Source organism: Protopterus annectens, chromosome 2.part2, assembly GCF_019279795.1.
Source record: "Protopterus annectens isolate FY-2018-M chromosome 2.part2, PAN1.0, whole genome shotgun sequence".
NCBI classification, from domain to species: domain Eukaryota; kingdom Metazoa; phylum Chordata; order Ceratodontiformes; family Protopteridae; genus Protopterus; species Protopterus annectens.
Window position 1 is genome coordinate 40,716,893 of NC_056730.1, and position 21,450 is coordinate 40,738,342.

At 45.6% G+C, this 21,450-nt stretch overlaps 1 protein-coding gene across 1 annotated transcript in view; it reads right to left on the reverse strand.

The window, feature by feature from the left end:
- SLC30A5 (solute carrier family 30 member 5) overlaps positions 1-21,450 on the reverse strand; it is a 1,152,350-nt gene that overhangs the window by 634,763 nt on the left and 496,137 nt on the right. The window contains exon 7 of the mRNA XM_044063733.1: positions 7,972-8,048. Within this exon, the coding sequence (XP_043919668.1) occupies positions 7,972-8,048 (77 nt within the window). The remainder of the gene's footprint in view (positions 1-7,971; positions 8,049-21,450) is intronic.

The window sequence follows — 21,450 nt, forward strand, 5'->3', positions numbered from 1 at the left end:
CCTGTAGTCGGCTTTGGCGTGGTGTCGGTAGAAGTCGCGGACCTCGTATGTCGGTCCTTATCTTTGCGTCTTTTACTTAAAACTGGAGTCGGAGTATCCGACGACATAATGTAATTAAACTTTTTGCCAAAATAGTGTTGGGCGAACTCCGCCCGACGCTTAATAGTGCATCTGTTGAATGTAGCACAAAAACTACAGGCCGAGACGTCTTGGTCTGGGCCTAAGCAAGGAATGCAGAGGGAATGAAAATCCTTATGCGGTATTTGCTTCCCACAAGAAATGCAATTATTAACTTTGTCTGACATCGGTCTGAGGCAAGAAAAGTTTCCCCAACGAGGTACTTAGCTTTCAAGAAGACTTTGGTTGAAAAATATTCGTAATCTCAGGAGCTGGCCGACCGGCACTTGCGAACTGCTTCTGCTTCGGGCACCGCGCGGCAAGAAAGACTGAAGAAAATGGCATTGGCTGGTTCCTTTATACCCCTGTCGCACTGACATCAGGGAAGAAGCGACGACATCCGACACCGGACCTAGACTTTGGAATTCGGCCGACCGAGGACCCGCCTGACAGCAGGAAAACCCATCTGTTATGACTGCAGCTGTATGCACGATGAACATCCTCTATAGTACTGACTTGCAGCTGCTGGCAAGATAAAAACTGGGGTGCTAACCTTGTAGTATCTTTCGAGACAGCATTAGACTGTTGGATTGGTTAGACAGCCTAATCTTATACCATGTTGCCTGTTCTAATATAACCTTTATGTCTTTACACAGTAAACATAAAACTCTGAAGCACAATAGATTGGGATGCAAAAGCTGAACAGGAATTGGACACCACCCTGGTCATGGCCGAATTTAATAAAGAGCTTAAGTTTGGCATTTTCCTTCATTCTCTCTAATGTTTAACCTCTCAAGCTTCTGTCTAGGTTCATACAATAGGCTGTCTAATTTGTATATGTGCTTACTATTCTCCAGTGTTACCAAGAGTTGTAAAGTGAGGTACACTTCCTGTTTCACTCACTGGTACAGACAAAGCACTGGGTTGAACCACTGCACCTACAACAGATATCAACATGACAACAGAGGTCAAAGAGGAAACTCATCAAATGGTACCGACTGGTGATCACAAATCCACAGACACACGACACATCTTAGTTCTTTAAACACGGACATGACACTTTCCAGCAATGCATGTTTGGAGGCAAGCTGTACTGGGCAAGTGGATAAAAAGAATAAGAAGTTATGTACTTACCATAACGGTCCATGTTTGTAGTACATATCGCCTACATTCTTGCTGGATGGTTTCAAAGCCGATCCTCTGCTCCGACTCGGCCGATACTAAAGCTCGAGAGCATTTACTGGCTCGAGGCTATCCCCTATTCCATGGTGCACCACGGCAATTCCCCAGATCTTGTTTGCAAGAAAGTAACTAAATACATAATAGTAATTATTCTATCAATAACTAGGTACATACAAACCAAAGGACTTTGTTTTACTAACCATGCCCTGTGGACAGACAACTATAACAAGATCAGACAGCATAATGAATAATCCACCATTTCCTCGAGGATACAGGAAGGGGGAAGGAGGGTGGGACGCAAAAATGTAGGCGAGATGGACTACAAACATGGAACATTATGGTAAGTACATAACTTCTTAATGTTATGTAGTCCTATCTTGCCGTAATTCTTGCTGGATGGGACAGTGTCCCCAGCACCTTTATCCCGGGTGGCTCAAGCAAAGAGACTCTTCAGCACAGTGGACCCAAAGGATGACCTGTCCCGGGAGGCCAAATCCAATTTGTAATGAGTGACAAAGGTATGAGTTCTTGCCCAAGTAGCTGCTGCACAAATGGTATCAATTGGGAGTTTTGATCTGAAGGCATATGAAGCTGCTACTGCTCTAGTCGAATGGCTTTTTACTTTAGCAGGTAATTATTTCCCAGCATATCTGTAAGCAAATGAGATGCAGTCAAAGCCATTTAGACAGAATTACCTTGGATACGGGCAAGCCTTTGTTTTTGTCTGAGAAGGAAACAAACAATTGATCCGATTTCCTAAAATCTTTAGTCATTTGCAGGTAAAAATCGGAGAATTCTATGGACATCTAATTGATGTAATCTGTATTCTGATTTATTACTGTAATTTTAGAAGAATACTAGTAATTCAATAGTTGTGTTTAGATTATGTTCTGAGCATACCTTAGGGAGGAAAGGGGGATTAGTTCTTAGGGAAACTCTGTCCTTATGAAAAATAATATATGGAAGTCGAATGGTCAGAGCTTGTAATTCTGAAACCCTCCTAGCAGATGTTTTCGCTACTAAGAATAATGCCTTCAAAGACAATTTCAAGTCGGATGAAGACAGCGGTTTGAATGGTGGAGAAATCAGTGAGGACAGAACTAAGTTTAAGTCCCAGGGCTCCAGAGGTTGCCTGACTGGAGTTCTGAGAAGGAGGACTCCTTTTAAAAAGGTTTTACATAAAGAATGGGACATAATAGGATTTCCCATGTTCCCAAAATGATAATTTGAGATGGCAGCCAACTGAACTCTAATGGTAGCAGCTGCAGCTCCTTCTTGAAAAATAGATGCAAGGAAGGACAGGACAGATTCTATGGGAGCAGAGTAGGGGATCTATGCCTTGCTTAGCTGCCAAAATGGAAAACCTTTCCATTTGTTGGAATATTATTTCCTGGTGGAAGGTTTGTGGGTAGAAATGAGAATGTGTTTAACAGTAGGAGAAAGGGATATACACCTGGCTATTCTTGGAATTGGAGTAGCCACGCTGTCAATTTCAGGGTTTGGATGGTAGGATGGAACTATCGTGATTGGTGAATAAGAAGGTCTGGAGATGGTTCCAGAATCCATGGTTCCTCCAAGAGATAGGGTCACAGGAAGGGGAACCAGACTTGGCGAGGCCAGTAAGGAGCAATGAGGATCAGGGTACTCAACAGTTTTGCTTTCTGAATCACTTTTGGTATGAGAGGAAAGGGTGGAAAAGCATAAAGTAGTCCAGCTGGCCAATTGTGGACCAAAGCGTCCCTGGGTGACGTCCCTGGATGGGGAATGAGTGCAAAGTAGTTGATGCATTTGGCGTTCATGTATGTGGCAAATAAGTCGCAGCAAGGGTGGCCCCCATTTGCGGAAAATCTCTTCTGCAGCTTCCGTTTTCAGGGACCACTCGTGAGGCATCAGAACTGTTCAACTCAGTTTGTCTGCTATCACACTGGACTTCCTGGGAATGTGCATTGCTACCAGAAAGCATTGAGTGTCCATCACCCATTTCCATACTCTTTGTGCCTCTCGACAAAGTGGGTAAGACTTGGTTCCCCCTAGTTTATGTACCACATTACAGACATGTTGTCTGATTGAATCACAACTGTCCCGGTGGGAAGAGAACTGTGAACTGCTTGCAACGCGTATACCACTGCTCTCATCTCCAGAGCATTTATGTGCAAGTGGTTCTAGTGATCCTGCCAGATACCTTGGACAGTCATTCCCAGATAATGCTCCCCCCCCAATCCTATCTGGGAAGCGTCCGTGGTCAAGACTCATTTTGTTGAGGGGGAAGAAGAGGATGACCTAGCTAAAGCTGATCTGTATGTAACCACCATGTTAGATCCTTTTTGCAACAGCTCATAATGAGTACTTGGTGGGACAAGGGTAGATCCTGTATTGACCACTGGGCAAATAGTAGCCACTGAAGTACTCTCATGTGTAGATGGGCTAAGGGAACTAAAAGAATGGTGGATGCCATAGTCCCTAGGACTTTAACTATCCTGGCCTGTACTTTGTCTTTGGTCAGCAAGAGTCTGACTTGGTTGTGCAATGATTCTATCCTTTCTGGTGTCAGTTTTGCTGTCATGGTGGTTGAGTCCATGTCTGAGCCTAAGAATATAATGCGCTGTGATGGAGATAAGGCAGATTTTTTTAGATTTACTGTAATTCCTAATCTGGTGCACAAGGATAGAGTCTCGTCCCTGGCTCGGATTAGTTGGTGCTTGGTGGTAGCAGTGAGGAGCCAGGATGGAAACACCTGGAATCCTTGATGTTTCAGGTGAGCAGTGACCACCGCCATACATTTGGTGAACACTCTGGGGGCTGTAGTGAAGCCAAAGGGCAGTGTTCGAAATTGAAAATGATTGTTTCCCAGCCGAAAGCGTAGATGTCTTCTGGAGCACCTGTCCATTTTGATATGGTAGCACGTGTCCTGAAGATCTATGGAGAACATCCAATTGTCTTTTCCGATAAACTGAAAAATTGACTGCAGAGTGATCATACGGAACTTTGATTTTTTTACAGACTAGTTTAGATTGCCGAGATCTAAAATTGATCTCCAGTCCCCTGTCTTTTTTGGAACTAAAAAGAATCGTGAGTAAGTTCCGGATCCTATTTGCTCTGTGGGGACTTCTTGGATAACTCTTTTTTTGAAGCAACGAGATGACCTCTGATGTTGCATGGTCTATTTGATATGGAGGTACATCTGGAAAAGACCGATTTTTAAGGGAGTTGGAAATAAAAGGAATCAGGTAACCTCTGAAAATTATATTTTGTACCCATCGATCTTGGGAAATTTGTAGCCAGGTGCTTGGGTACAGTGAGAGATGACCCCCGACTGCCTCCAGAGACAGTCTGGCAACCCCTCAGGGGCGATGAAAGGGACGATCAGAGAAAGTATCTCTATCACCCTGGTGTTGTGGACCCCCTCTGCCGCAAGCGCAGCGTCTTCCATTATAACCACCCCCTCTGCCTCTAGCGGAGGGCTGACCTTGTGCCTGAGGGAAACCTTTTTGGGATTTATGGAACCACATTTTCCCTCCTGTTTGTCCCTTGGGATAGGGTCTAGAAGGAAGGGAGAAACAGACGACAGCAGATAAGGTTTTCCCTTCCTGCTTACACCTGGTCAAAGTCTCTTTTACTTGAGGTCCAAAAACAGCTGAACCATCAAAGGGGACGTTGGTAAAGGAAGACTTGAAGGATTCCGTAAAATTTCATAGATGCATCCAGCAATGTCTCATAAGAGAGATTCCTGCTGCGGCAGCCATGCTCACTCAGTCAGCTGCATAGAAAATCAGCTTCATGGAGGAGTCAGCAATAGAGTTAAGTGTGGAGAGCTGCGCAGGTACCTTGTCAGTGGATCCCGAAGCTACTGAACCCTGAAGGGCATCTCCCAACTCCTTTAGGAGATCCCTTTGAAGCCTAGTAAAATCGGACGGGTAATTCAGCGATCGTAAGGTAAATGCAGCTGAAGAAAGGTATGCTTTCCATACCTATCCATCGTCCTAGACTCTTTATTAGGAGAATGGATATTTGAGGATGTCTCTGATAACTCCTTCGTGGCCGCTGCTACCACGATAGCATCCACAGGTACTCCCTTAGAAAAGATTTGTCCTCTGGAGCGGTCATAAATTTGTATGGCCTCCTCAGGACAGGCTCCACTGTGTCTGGAGAGGTGCAAGGTTTCAAAGATATGACCCCTAAAAGTTGGTCATATGGCGGTGTCACCTAGGAGGTGGAAGGTAGAGAACCAAAAGCCTCAAGGTACACTGATTCGTCATCAGTAGGATTAGAGGTCTTCCATTTACCCCTCTGTCTAAGGCTTTCAAGGATGTCCGCACAGGAGACATCCTCAGAGGGGAATCTTGGGGACCCTTCTGACACATCCAAATCAGTGTCCTAAGTGACAGACTTGGGTGAGTCAATGTGTTTCCTCTTATAAAGTCTCTTCCGAGGGACCTCTTCAGTGGGACAATCTGGGGAGGTCTCAGAAGAGGGGACACCTCCAATGGGGGCTCCTTGGGGCTCTGGTTCCCTACGTTTCGGGGCAGGCTGGGGAGAAGAGGTTGCTGCTGGAGGGATATCGGGTCCAATGGCAGGGCTTTAGCACTAGACAAAGCTTTCTCTATAGCCTCGAATGCCTTACCACCCCACTCCGAAGAAGACCTCCACTCCGAGGAAACGGAAGGTCGACTCTGAGCAGGAGGGGCAGGTTCCAAAGCGGATATGGGAGCCAAGCTCACACGAGCCGAAGCACCGAGAAGGAGGGTCGGTTCCGAAGAAAAAACAGGGTGACTATCCCTCTTGGAGTCGACCCGAGAGTGTCGGCTCCCAGACCCCTCAGCTCCAGGCTGAGCAGATGAGGATAGAGTTATCGGTTCTGAGGAAGCAGGAAGAATTCTCAGAACTGAAGGTACCAGCACTAAAGGACCAGAAGCATTAAACTCCGAGAGCAAAGCAGTCAGAGGAGGAGCAGTAGACTGAAGATGGGACAGGTCCGAAGCCTTTTGGTCCAAAGGAACTAAAATCTTTGCCAGTGCCGGGTCACAGAGCAGCCTCTTCACCACCCGCTCAACATTCTCATCAGAAAATGACCTGGAGGAACGGGTGGAGATAGAGATCTCCTCCTTTCCAAAATCAGAGATCTTAAGGTTGGTGAAACCGGTTCCAAAATAGGAGAGTGTCTCGATAGAGAAGATTGTCTCGGCACCGACGAAACAGACAGCACTGAGGCTGAAGAAGCAGAATCGGAGCCAGAACTCTTCGGCTCCGTCGCTTTTGATTTCTTTGATGGTGCCGAAGCTGGAACCGATGGATATTTCCTTTCATGACTTTTAGGAACTGTCTGACCTTGTTCCAGCTGTGCTTGGAAGGAACTATGAGTTTCCTTTTCCTTTCATTAAGAACCCTGGTACTGAAAGCATGACAGAAAGTACAGGGTTCTTGTAAATGAGCCTCTCCAGGACAGTACACACAACTGGTGTGACTATCAGTCAATGACATTTTTTGAGAACATTTGTCACATTTTTTTAAGCCAGAAGGGCAGTGTTCTTTATGTTCTCTGTCTTTATCCTTAGACATATTTCTATTGAGAAGAAACAATACAACAACAAAAAACCAATAGTACAACTCTAAAGAGAAGAAATATATATATATATATATATATATATATATATATATATATATTTTTTTTTTTTATATAGAAGGAGAAGGACTAGCACACAGAGAGGAAAGGCCCTCTAATTTAAATGGGCAACTATGGCCCTATAACTAAAACGGGCCGTACAATCCTTAAGACAGGGGAGCAAACACTCATGACAATCACTCAGACAACAGGAAAAAACTAGTTAAATAGAAAAAGGTGAAGAAATCTAGTCAAACATATCGAAAAATACTGAAAAATTTTAACTTGGCTAACGAGCCAGTAAGAAGACAACCTCGAAGCTTTTGTGGCAAATGAGATCTAGGGTATTGCCGTGGTGCACCATGGGATAGAGGATAGCCTCGTGCCAGTAAAAGCTCTCAAGCTTTAGTATCAGCAGAGTCGGAGAAGAGGATCAGCTCCGAACCCATCCAGCAAGAATTACGTTCAGATAGGACTACATAACATCTACAGTTTGGGGGGGAGGGGCAACAGTGAGCCTCATCACTGGCACAAGAACATCAAGACTTGCACACAAATTTGTTAATGCAGATGTCTGAGATTTAAACAAACAGATACTGACAAGGTGCGTATCAAATCACAGTCAAGTCTTCAACACACTGCAAACACCCACAGACGCTGAGCTCTATCATTTTTGAAATACACTTTTTTTTCCAAATAAAATCAAGTTATGGAAGCTGAACAACGAAAAGCAGAGCTGTTGATATCCACAGAGATGTTTTGGTATAAAGAGCTAGGGGTTGGTGTAATGGTTAAGGTGGTTACATCACAGACACAAAGCATAGGATTTGATTCTCACCTCTGAAACTGAAATTGGCTAGGCTTACAAATAACCAAAAAAAGGGCAGCTAGCCTGGTACTTACCTATGAACCTATTTAAATAAAGGGCAGCTAGCCTGGTACTTACCTATGAACCTACTTAAATGTGAAACTGCATCAGCAACTGGAGTAGATTACTTACAAAAAATATTTATCACAGAACTTAAATTACAATACTAGAAAATACACTTAGTAATGAAGAGGGCATTACTTACCTTGTGATCTGCCACTCCCAGGAATGAGATAACTCTGTGAAGGCAATGGGTAAGTGCACTGCTATGATGTCCTTCAGCTGTACCAAACAGCCATGTTAAGGGTCCAAAGCAATATTCAAGTAGCACACAACTATTAAACAATCCAATACAACTACTTGTGAAATTCTCCGGTTAAATTCAAAAGTTAATTCCAGTTTTATCAAGTCAGCCATTCAAAGTTTTTTTTTCATTCTTCAACAATATTAACCTTTGAGACAGTACAGTTGTGCAAAATCTTATAATGGTAGATGTCCTTCTCTTCACTGTTGCAGTATTCTTAACATATGGGCGGGTGCCAAAGCTTAGGATGAACCCATGGTGGAGGAAGAACAAACAGAACTCTCTAGGAACCCATGCAGGATGGCCCTAGCAAAACCAGCTCTAGAAATTCCATCCAGCTTGCAGTGCTTGGTAAAAGTATGCACAGAAGTCCAGGTAGCTGGCTCAAGAATGGAGTTAGTATCCAACCCCTTGATAAAAGCACCAGAGGAAGCTACAGCTCTGGGGGAATAAGCCTTAACAGAACAAGGAAGACTCTTACCATGATGAACATAAAAATAAATAGCTGTAGAAATCCAAGAAGACATAGTCTGCTTGGAAACGGCCACTCCCAAAGACCTGGGATGAAAAGAAACAAAAAGCTGATCAGATTTTCTAACAGACAGTCTTATCCAAACAAAATCTGAGTTGTCTATTTATCTCCAAGGTGTGCAGAACCATCTCACTAACAGACTGTGCAGAAGGGGAAAAAAGTAGACAAACGGATAAACTGATTCAAGGACAACACGATCATCACCTTAGGCATTAAAGGATTAGTAGGCAAGGACAACCTTATCTTTATGAGGACAAGCCATAAGGGCTTGAAGCTCACACACACACCTGGCAGAATTAAGGGCCAACAAAAGAACAGTCTTCCAAGAACAATGTTGCAAGGAAGCTGAAGCAGCAGGTTCAAAAGAAGCCTGTGCCAAATTTCTCCAAAACAAAATTAAGATCCCAGGGAGGGGAAATAGGCTTCCTGGGAGGTCTAATGTGAAGGACACATTTAAGGAATTGTTTAACTTCAAACCTAAAAGCTAAAGGAGGAAATAAAAGCAGATAAGCAGAAATAGCTGATAAGTGGTCTTAGCAGAAGAGTAAGCCAACCCATCACTGAGCAATTCACACACACAAGACAGAACCAAAGTAACATCTACAGTAAATGGATCCAGACTTCTAGAATGACACCAAACAGAAAACTTCTTCCATTTGAATAAGTAGGACTTCCTAGCATTGGGTTTCCTGGCCTCCTGCAGGACCCTAAGCACATCCTCAGAAAAAAGGTGTCTATGTGGAATCAAAATCCCATCACCCACAAAGTCAGCTGAAAAGTAAACAAGTGAGGATGGATGAGAGATCCCTTGTCTTGTGCGAGTACGTCCACCCTGTGAGGTAACTGTGATGATAGCCCTTGGCTAGATTCAGAAGAGGGAACCAGTACTGCCTTGGCCAAAAGGGAGTCACCAACAAGATTTTCAGAGTCCTGTTGAATCTTGCACAGGATTTCTGGAATGAGAGGAAGGGGAGGGAAAGCATACAGAAACATCCCCTTCCATGAGAAAGAGAGACCATCCACCTTCCAGACCAGAGGACCTGGGACTCGGGCATAAAACCGTGGAAGTAGTCTGTTCAGAGGGGAGGCAAAAGATCTACTTGAGGAGTACCCCACTGAAGGGCAATGTCCAGAAACACATTCCTGTGAAGCATCTATTTCGTGGGATTGAATGAAGGACATGCTCAGAGTGTCTGCCACAATGTTTTGACCTGAGGCAATGTAAACAGCCTGCAGAGTCAGTTGATAATGTACAGCAAGATCCCATACCAGGAGTGCCAACTGGCAAAGAAGGTAGGATTTTGTCCCATCTGCTGGTTCACATACCACATCATTGTGTTGTTGTCCGTGTGAGAGGCCCCAGGGAGAAGAGAGTATGAGCCATCAAAAGAGCTCTAATCTCTTTGAGGTTGATGTCCTCCCCTTGTTGAATACGAGACCAAACACCATGCACCCCATCCCACCTCTGAGGCATCTGTGAAAAACTCAACTGGGAGAGGGGGATGAAAGGGGACCCTGGGTTCAGGAACAGCTGTTGGATCCACCACTGAAATTCCTACTTTACACAGGGAAGAAGATGAAGAAAGTACAGTTTTGTACCTACCATAAATGTAGATGTCCGAGAGGAATGCATCTGCAGTCTTTACAAATGGGTTGTCCTGTCGTCAGGCAGCCCTTCGGTCGGCCGGATTCCAAAGTCTGGGTCTGGCTTCGGCTGGTGTTGCACTTCACCCGACGTCATTGCGGCAGTTATTCGGGTATAAAGGCATCAGCCGACGCCATTTTCCTCAGTGTTTCTTGCCCCAGATGCCAGGTGCCCTCTTGGATGGCTAAATTTGGATAAATGCCAAAGTTTCCAAATAGTAGCGAGCAAACACATAAAATAAGCATGTATGTACATATATACAAACAAATACACCATAATAGATCCCCCCCAAGCTAGCTGAAGATTGGCAAATACCCTAGGAGTACCTCAGAGGGGAAGGAGGGTGGGTAATCCTGACTGCAGATGCATTCCTCTCGGACATCTACATTTATGGTAGGTACAAAACTGTACTATGTCCTTCAAGGATGCATCTGCAGTCTTTACAAATGGGTAGAATACCATAGCTAAACTAGGGAGGAGGAAATGAGAAGAGATTATGGTGTAGTTAGGATCCCTTGCAAAACAGCAGTGGCAAACCCAGCACGGGATCTAGAGTATAGAGGTAAGTTATAATGCTTGGCAAATGTATGCACGGAGGTCCAAGTAGCAGCCTCTATAATGTCCTTGGTAGCCACTCCTCGTAAGAAAGCTGTGGTAGTGGCTGTAGCCCTTGTGGAGTGAAGCCTGATGTTCTCTGGAGTTTTCTTTCCATGGTAGGAGTAACAAAATCTAATGCAATTTCCTATCCATTTGGAGATTGTCTGTTTAGAAATTGGTTTTCCTTCCTTTCCTGTTGCATATGCTACCAGAAGCTGGTCAGTTTTTCTATTGTTTTTTGTCCTGTCCAGGTAGTAGCGTAATTGTCTGTGCACATCCAAGGTATGTAAGAGCCTTTCTCCCCTGTTCTGTGGGTTGGGGAAGAATGTAGGAAGGTGGATAGCCTGATTTAAAGATACTCTGGATACCACCTTAGGCATAAATGTAGGATTTGTTCTCATGGACACACTATCTTGATGGAAGATTAGGAAGGGTTGCACTGCCATTAATGCCTGTAGTTCAGAGACCCTTCTTGCTGAAGTTATTGCCAGCAGGAAAGCAGTCTTCCAGGATAAGTATTGTAATTCTGCTGTTGCTGCTGGTTCGAAAGGAGGAAGAGTCAGTTTTTCTAGCACAAAGTTCAAGTCCCATGCTGGCAATGGAGGTTTCCTGGGAGGTTTCACATTTTTAATTCCTCTCAGAAACTGTCTGAGCAGAGGATGCGAGAAGACAGGAGGATCCAAGCTGTATTCTGCTGAAATAGCTGATGCATGTATCTTGATGGAAGAGTAGGACAGGCCTGTATGGAAGAGCTCCGCCAAGTACTCCAGGATGTTGGCTATGTTCACCAGTGTCACATCTTGCCCTTTTGCAGTACTCCAGATGAGATATATTTTGCTGCATAATTCTTTCTTGTTGAAGGTCTACGAGCCTCCAGGATTATGTCTTTAACCCTTTGGGATAAATTTGGGTTAATTGCTGTTATGTAATGTTCCAGGCAGTTAGCTGCAGAGTTTTTAGGTTTGGATGCAGGATGTTGTAGTTGTTCTGTGTTAGCAGTAATGGGATCAGGGGCAGTGTCCATATTTGTTCCCGGGACATGCTCCTCAGCAGTGGATACCAATGTTGTCTTGGCCAGTCTGGGGCTATCAGAATGATCCTCGGACGTTCCTCTTTGATCTTCAGAAGCACCTTGTGCATCAAAGGAAGTGGAGGGAAGGTGTATGTTGTCAGGCTTTTCCAACTGAAAGATAGGGAGTCCACCTTCCAAGCAAGTGGGTGGTAAGTCCTTGTGCAGAATTTCTTCAACTGATGATTGAATGGGGATGCAAACAAGTCTATTTGTGGTAATCCCCATTCTCTTGTGATGGTTTTGAAGATGTCCGGATGCAGCATCCATTCGTGGGCATCTGTTGTAGTTCTGCTTAATATGTCTGCTAGAATGTTTTCCTTCCCTGGTACATAAATTGCCTGTAACTGAATGTTGTAGCTCAGAGCCACATCCCATAGGTCCAGTGCCAGCCGACATAGAGGGTATGAGTGTGTGCCTCCCTGTTTGTTGATGTACCACATAACTGTGGTGTTGTCTGTCCTTATCATCAACTGGCCTTCTTGGAGAAAAGGTCTGAATGCCTGGATTGCCAATTTTACTGCCATCATTTCTTTTAGATTTATGTGCAGATGCAGCTGGTCTTGAGTCCATAGGCCTTGAATGCACTTGCCCATCATGTGTGCCCCCCAACCGAGGTCTGAGGCATCTGTCGTGATGGTTTGTCTTGGTTGACTTTTGTAGAAGGGCAATCCTGTGTTTGATTGGCAGGCCTGAGCCCACCATAGGAACTCTTGCTTCAGGCATGGGATCATTGGAATTTTGGTTTCTAGGCTGTGCTGGTGCTGGGACCACAAATTCTTTAGGTACCACTGTAGCTTTCTCATATGCAGCCTGGCATGAGGGACCAGTATTATGCAGGATGCCATGAAGCCTAGAGCTTGTAGCACTTTTCTTGCAGTTAAATGGTTCTGCTTTGTTAATGCCAAGAAGTAGAGAGGAAGTTGCTCTTTCTTTTCTGTAGTTAGAAATGCCATTTGTTTTGATGTGTCCAGTTCTGCACCCAGAAAGGTTATTCTTTGGGATGGAATCAGCCTTGACTTTTTTGTATCGACTGTATATCCCAGGGCTTGCAGCAGGTAGATGACTCTTTGTAAGTCTTCTGTTAGTTTGATTTTGTTGTCCGCTTGTATCAGGCAGTCGTCCAGGTAGGGATAGATTTGAATCCCCTGAAGTCTGCAATGAGCGATTACTGATGCCAGGCATTTCGTGAACACTCTGGACGCAGTAGATAAGCCAAAGGGCAATGCTGAGAATTGATAATGCTCTGATCCTGCAAGAAATCTGAGGTATCTTCTGCAAATTGGTCTTATGGGGACGTGCAGGTATGCCTCCTTGAGATCTAGAGTTACCAGCCAAGACTCCTTGCCCAGCATGGGAAGAAGCTGCTGTAGGGTCAGCATTTTGAATTTTGGAACAATGAGGAATGTGTTTAAAGCGGACAGATCTAGAATAGGCCTCCATTTGTTTTCTTTTCTTGGTACCAGGAAGAGTCTGGAGTAAAATCCCTTCCCTTGCTCCATAGATGGTACCTTTTCCACAGCTCTCATTTTTAATAATTGAGATATTTGTTTTAGAGCTTCTGCCCTTTGAGTAGGTGGTAGGTTCGGCATTCCTCTCTTTCCTGGTAGAGTATGGAAATGGAATCTGTAACCTTGGTCTATAGTTTGCAAAATCCATTTTTCTCTTGTAATGCAGTGCCAGTTTCTTGAAAATAAGGTTAGCTTTCCGCCTAAAGGTGCTTCTAGTTGTTCCCTGGTAGGCGGTGCCACCGCCAAGTCACTGTGATTGAGTTGTTGTAGTGGTGGTGGTGGCTGTATCCGTGCCTCGTTGGTTGTTACCCTGCCACTGGCGACCCCTGTAGGCACCCCTGGATTGGTTTCTGCCTCGAGCGCCTATTCCTGCCTCTTTGTGCCTTAGAGGAGTCTGGAAAGGACCAATTCTTGGAGGGCCAGTTCCTGCTAAACCTTGGAGGTTGAACTTGCAAGAAATCTTTCACTGTTTGCACAGATTTTGCTTTCTCTTCCATCTTCTTTAGTACCTGCTGTGCAGGGGAACCAAATAAATTGACCTTGTCCATAGGTGCATCCAAAAGCTTAGATTTGACATGGTCTGGTAATGCCTGTTCTTTCAACCATGCATGCCTCCTGATAACTGTGCCAGTCATGGCTGATCTAAAGGAAGCCTCCAGTGCATCATAGCCACATTTTAAAGAATGGTTACTAACCTGCTGTATGTTATGTACCATTTCTTGAACATACTTTTTATCTAAAGATTCTTCAGAGGACAGCTTTTTAGTCAACTGGTCAAGCATAAACTCTTGATATTGAATCATATGAAATTGGCAGTTCAAAGCTCTAGCTGACAAAGTAGCAGAGGTGTAAACTTCTTTACCCCATCTCTCTAAGGACCTGGATTCCCTTTCAGAGGAGGAGGGTCTTAGAAGAAGTAGCTGCTACAGCTTTTGGACCCTGGGAGATAGTCTCTGGATCTGCAAAAGGAGCCTTATATAAGTGGTGATGAGTGTCCGGGACCCTGTAGTACCTATCGGGCTTAGCAGGAGCCGGAGGTAAAGTATCAGGAGCAGTGCAAGCATCATTAAATGCATCATCAACAACAGAAAGAACTGGAGGTATAGCTAAAGGCCTATGCTGTGGCAAATGTAGAAAGGTCCTAAGCCTTTTTCTAGAGTCAGAGAAATCTTGGCCCTGCCACTGAAAATGTTCCCTCATAGCATGCAAAGTTTCCCCAAAGGAAAATTCCTCAGGAGGAGAGGCTGAAGGGATGGACTCCTCAGCATCAGAGTCTTCGTAAGGAGAATAAGAAGCCTCAGGAGGGTCTGTATGTTCTGAGTCATCAGAGGAATCATCTGTGGATACTGGCTCAGGGGGCTCTGCTCTAGGCCTCTTTTCTGGAGGAGGGAGAGAGGCCCTGTCTGGATGAGGCTGGGCTCCACGAATTAAAGAGATGAGATCCTCAGCCAAAGAAAGCATATGGGAGCTGGTGCTGGGCCTGTGAGAGGGGGGCTTGGCAGGCACAGGTTTTGATGCTTTGGCTGCTTTAGCCCTGGCAAAGGCCTTAATAGACATAGCTGGAGGAGGCCTAGCAGCTCCACGTGCAGGGGTTGAAATATCCAGGGGATGGTGTCTGATAAATCCTGTGAAACCGCAACAGAAGGTTGGATTTCAGAAGCCGTTTCTACCAGGTTAGAAGAGGCCTCGGTAGAAGGCAAATTATCGGCTGAAGAAAGAACCGCTTGCTCGGCTTCGGCCGAAACCGAGACACTCGTGGTTTGCTTAACCGCGGTTTCGGCCGAAACCGCGGACTGTGAGTGTCGGTCCTTTTCTTTGCGTTTCTTGGTTATTTGCGTAGTCGGAGGATCCGACGGCATAATCTAGGTAAAATCGGAGCCGAAAATCTGTTCAGCAAAGTCTGATCGACGTCTAAGCGTCCGCCGGTTAAAAGAAGCACAGGCTAGACAAGATGCTACGTCGTGGTCTGGGCCTAAACAATGTATGCAATAGGAGTGGAAATCTTTATGAGGTATTTGTTTCCCACAAGATAAACAGTTATTAACTTTCTCTGACATCGGCTGAGGCAAGAAAGAGTCCCCAACGGGGTACTTAGCTTTATAGAAGTCTTCGAAGTAGTATTCGGTAGTAGTAATCTCTGGATCTGACCGACCGGCACTTGCGAACAGCTTCTGCTTCGGGCGCCACGCGGCAAGAAAGACTGGGGAAAATGGCGTCGGCTGATGCCTTTATACCCGAATAACTGCCGCAATGACGTCGGGTGAAGTGCGACACCAGCCGAAGCCAGACCCAGACTTTGGAATCCGGCCGACCGAAGGGCTGCCTGACGACAGGACAACCCATTTGTAAAGACTGCAGATGCATCCTTGAAGGACATTCACAAACTCTAGAGAATGAGCATGCTGAAGCCAAACTGACTTCAGGAACAACTGAAATTTCCTCATGTGAAGTTCAGCTAAAGGGAGTATGGGAATGGTGGATGCCATAAATCCCAGAGCTCTCAGAAATTTCCTGGCTGTAATGGAGGTCAGAGGAAGATACTGAAAGAAGAAGTGAGAGTCAACACTTTGGAGGAAGCAGAGATACCACCATCTGGATCCTGCACCACAGTAAACCTGGTACTAAGAAGAACCCAGAAAGGACTTTTTAAAAATTATAGTGAGCCCCAGGTCTTGCATAAGAGAAATGGCAAAATGAAGGTTCTGTGCCAGTGTCTCTGGTGAGGATGCCTGAAAAAAGAGATTGTCTACGTAAGGGACTACTTGGATTCCCTAGAGTCTGCAAAAAAGTAATCACAGGTGCTAGGCATTTGGTGAACACTCCTGGGGCAGTAGAGGCGCCAAAGGGCAAAGAGGAGAACTGAAAATGTAAGGAAACAAGAGAGAAATGTAAAAACTTCCTGAAAAGGGGATGAATAGGAATGTGGAAGTAAATATCCTTGAGATCCAGACAAACCAGGAAGGCCTGAGGTAGCAACAGAGGGAACAAAGTCTGAAGGGAAAGCATGTGGAAAGAAGGAACCTTCAGAAAGTTATTCAGGTGAGAAAGATCCAGAACAGGCCTCCAAGAACAGTCTTTCCTGGGAACCAGAAACATTCTTGAATAAAACCCTTTCCATCTTTGGGCAGCTGGAAAGTACAGTTGTGTACACTTACCATAAATGTAGATGTTCGAGTGTATTCACTGCTGCAGTCATCACATTTGGGTTAACCCTGCCAGGGTAGCCCTCAGTCGGCCCGAATACCAGAGGCTTAGTATTTCTGTCTCAGTTGACGTCGCTCCAGGACTGGCATCAGGTCGTCAGTGGTATAAAATAAGGCAGCCGATGCCATTACATCAGTTTTTCTTGCCCTGTCAGGAGCTAGGTTATGGTGGAAGAACACCACCAGTAGAAAGTTAAATACCAATAATTTCTTGTAAGGAGAGAGAGAGAAACAAAGAGAGACAAGAGGGATGGAGGGAGGGAAACCAGGACTGCAACAGTGAATACACTGTAACATCTACATTTATGGTAAGTGTAAACAACTGTACTATGTTTTTCGTATTTCACTGTTGCAGTCATCACATTTGGTTGATTCCCAAAGCTGAAGAAAAGAGTGGAGGCAGTCAAGAAGTCTGGGGGCTGGCTAGGATGCCCTGCAAGACTGCAGTGGCAGAGCATGCCATGGATTTGGAGATGGGCAGGTGGTACTGCTTGGTGAAGGTATGAACAGATGTCCATGTTGCAGCCTCCAGGGATGTCCCTGATGGGGACCCCTCTGAGGAAAGCTGCAGAGGTGGAGGTTGCTCTGGTAGAAAGTGTCCTGACCCCCTTGGGGGGAGGTTTCCTGTGCTGCTTGTAGCAGAAATGGATGCAGTGTGCCATCCACTTGGAAATGGTTTGTTTGGATATGCCCTCTGCTCCTGCAGCAAAGCTGACTAACAACTGATCAGTCTTTCTAAATTATTTAGTCCTGTCTAGGTAGAATCTGAGCTGTCTGAGCACATCTAGAGTGTGCAGAATCCTTTCCCCCTTGTTTTGTGGGCTAGGGAAAAAGGTGGACAAATGAATGGATTGGTTGAGAGCCACACTGGACACTTTTGGCATGAAGGATGGGTTAGTCCCGAGGGACACCCTGTCAGCATGGAAAATGATGAAGGGCTCTACAGCCATAAGTGCTTGTGGCTTGGATACTCTTCTAGCTGCAGTGATGGCCAGAAGCAAGGCTGTCTTCCATGAGAGAAACTTTAACTCTGCTGAAGCTGCTGGTTCAAAGGGGAGCAGAGTGAGCTTTTCCAACACAACGTTTAGGTCCAAAGCTGGGGTAGGTGCTCTTCTGTGTGGCCTCAAGTGGTTAGCTCCTCTTACGAACTGTTTGATGAGAGGGTGGGAGAAAAGAGGTGGCTCTGTGCTGAAATGAGCAGAGATGGCAGAGGCATGAATTTTAATAGAAGAGAGGGACAGAGCCCTGTGTAGTAGGTCAGCCAGGTAATCCAGGATGAGAGGTAGGAAGGGCTGTGCTGTTCTGGCTCCCTTAGCCTGGATCTAGGTGCAAAACATTTTCCACTTGTCAGCATAAGACTTTCTAGTGGTAGGGCGTCTGGCCTCACATATAACATCTAGAACTTGTCTGCTTAGATTGGCAGCTTGTGAACTGGTCAGGGAATAAGCCAGGCTGCCAGATTGAGGGTCTGCAATTGGGGATGCATGAATTCTCCATTCCTCTGGGTCAGGAGTGTTGGGATCTGAGGGAGATGCCATGGTGGCAGGGGTGACAGGCTGCGCAGCAGTGGGTACCAGTGCTGGAGTGGCCAGTCTGGGGCAATCAGGATTGTCCTTGGTTTTTCCTCCCTTATTTTGCGCAGTATCCTTGAAATGAGCTGTAGAGGGGGAAATGCATAGACCAAGAGGATGACCCACTGGAAGGATAGAGCATCATCTTTCCAGGCCTTGCTGTGAGGTTCCCTCGCACAGAATTTGCTGAGCTGATGGTTGGAGTGGGAAGCAAAGTGGTCGACCTGCGGGATGCCTATTTCTGGGTTACAAGGGTGAAGGTTCTTTGGTTTGGCTGCCACTCATGTGGGTCCAGAAGATTTCTGCTTAAGCTGTCTGCCAGAGAGTTTAGAGAGCCTGGCAGGAATTGTGCTAACAGGTGTAGTTGCATGGCTGAGGCCGTGTGCCAAAGGGTTATGGCGAGCCTGCACAGAGGGTACAAGTGAGTCCCTCCCTGCTTGTTGATATACTACATCACAGTGGTGTTGTCTGTTTTGATCAGTATAGGCCCCGGGGAAAGTAGGGGTCTGAAAGCTGTCAGAGCATGCTGAACAGCTAACATCTCTTTTTGGTTGATGTGCAGATGTATTTGATTTGGGCCCATTGGCCATCCAGGTGTGCACCCCAGCCATAGTCTGATGCGTCTGTGGTGAGGGTCTGGCCTGCGTGGGGTTGTGAGAAGGGAAGTCCCTTGTTGTGGTAGCATGCTGCTGCTCACCAAAGAAAAACTTTCCTTAAACAAGGTATCATTGGTATAAGCGTCTCCAGGTCTTGGGAGTGCTGACACCAAAGGCTTTTTAGGTATCACTGTAGTTTCCTCATATGCAGTCTGGCATATGGAATTAGTAGAATGCAAGAATTCATGAACCCCAGAGCTTGCAGGATTTTCCTTGCGGATAACTGGGGTCTGGTGGCTAGTTGAGAGAAGTAGGCTGTCAGGTAGGTTTGTTTTTCTGGTGTAAGGAATGCCATCTGGGATGCTGTGCCCAGGCTTGCTCCCAGGAATACAATTTTTTGTGTGGGTACTAGTTTGGATTTCTTTTCGTTAATAGTATACCCCAGGGAAGTCAGTACATCCTTTACAAAGGTCAGGTGCTTTAGCAGCTTTTCCTGACTGTCTGCCTGAATCAGGCAGTTGTCTAAGTATGGGTAAATCTGAATATTTCTTTGTCTGCAAAAAGCAATGGCAGGAGCCAGACATTTTGTGAAAACTATGGGAGCAGTGGATAAGCCAAAGGGAAGCGCAGAGAACTGAAAGTGCAGTGATCCTGCCCTGAACCGTAGGTATTTCCTGCCTGATTTCATGATTGGGAAGTGTAGGTAGGCCTCTTTTAGGTCTAGGGTGGCTAACCAAGCATCCTTGGAGAGCATAGGTAGAAGCTGCTGGAGGGTGAGCATTCTGAATTTTGGTATCACCAGAAAGGTGTTTAGAATGGATAGATTGAGGATGGGGCACCATGTGCCCTCTTTTCTGGGTACCAGGATGAGTATGAAGTAGAAACCTTGGCCTACCTGTTCTGCAGAAACATGTTCTATTGCCCTCACAAAGAGCAGGGAAAAGACTTGCTTTTTGGCCTCTGCCTACTGGTTTGGGGGAAGATCTGGGAACCCTTCTGGGATAGATAAGAGTGTGGAAATAAAATATAAACTTTGTATCCCTGGGACACTATGTTGAGGACCCAGAGGTCGTTGGTAATGGTGGCCCAGATGCTTGCGTGGAAGGAGAGTTTTTCTCCAGGGGCAAGAGCAGGTGGGCAGAGGAAGGGGGTAGAAGTGTAAAGTCATTGTGAGTTCTTACTATGAGGGGGTGGCTTAGCACTCCCTGGTTTTGAAGAGGAAGAACTCCATTGCTTCGATCTCTGCATTCCCTGGGGCTGTTGTCTGGGGGGCCTGCGTCCCCGGGGTATGGGCTAAGCTGACCTGGAGGAGGCAGGAAAGGACTAGTGCTTGGAGGGGCAATGCCTACTGAACCTCTGTGATTGGACCTCAAGAAGTCTTTAACCGTCTGCATAAATTTAGCTTTTTCTTCCATCTTCTTTAAGACCTCCTCTGCCTTGGTGCCAAAAAAGTTGTCTTTGTGCAAGTGTGCGTCCAATAATTTGGATTTGACATGGTCTGGCAAGGGCTGTTCCTTAAGCCAAGCATGCCTTCTAAGGACAGAACCAGTGACTGCTGCCCTGCAAGATGCTTTTAGGGTGTCAAAACCACACTATAAGGTGTGCTTAGCTACTTGACTTGCAGAATGCATTAACTCTTGTAACTACTTTCTGCACAAGCAGAAAAAGAAGATTTTTTTTTGTTTGAAGAGTTCCATGGTATGTTGTTATTTCAGCATATGGAACTGATAACTTAGTGCTCTAATAGCAAGAGTAGCTGAAGTGCATACTGTTTTACCCCATCTGTCTAATGCTCGGGAATTCCTATTCGAGGGGGTGGGATTCTTAGCAGAAGTTGCTTTAATTCCTTTAGGTCCTTGAGAGATAACCTTTGGGTCAGCAGTAGGATTTTTGAAAAGAAATTTGAGAGAGTCAGGGACTCTATAGTAACTATCAGGTTTCATGGGAGCAGGAGTGAGGGTGTCAGGAGTCAAACTGGATTTCATAAAAACATCATCCACAACATCCAAGACAGGAGGAATGGCCAGAGGTCTGTGCTGTGGAAGATCTACGAATTCCCTGAGTCTCTTGACCGAAGTTAGTCTTGATATTCCCATTGGAAATGCTCCCTTAAAGTATGTAGGGTTTCCCCAAAGGAAAAGTCCTCGGGCGGAGAGGCTAAAGGGATGGATTCCTCTGCATCAGAATTCTCATAAGCAGAGAGGGGTTACATATCTTCATATTCAGATGCATCAGAGTAATCAGACTCCTGTTTAGATAAAACTACAGGGGACAAATCTCTTTTGGAAGGGGTAGCCTGGCTTCACCGGATAAGCATTATAAGGTCTTCCGCCACTTTATGCATTTGAAACTGAGGCAAGAAAGCAGGTTCCTGAGCTTGGGTCGTTTGTTTTTTGGGTGTTGTTCATACCCTGGGCCTTAGAAACTCGGTAGTTTTTGAAAGAATGGCAGAAGCGAAAGAAGTCATCGGTCTGTGTCGAGAATCGGTAGTGCGAAGTACTTCCTCGGAAGCTGGTGCCTGCTCAGCGGCTCTGGACCCAACCAAGGTAGAGACATCCGCAGGATCCTTAGTCAATGAACAGTCTTGCGGCATATCAGACTCCGAAAGGGTCTTGGTAGCAGCCTGCGAATCCACAGAAGCGGGTATCAGGGTTGC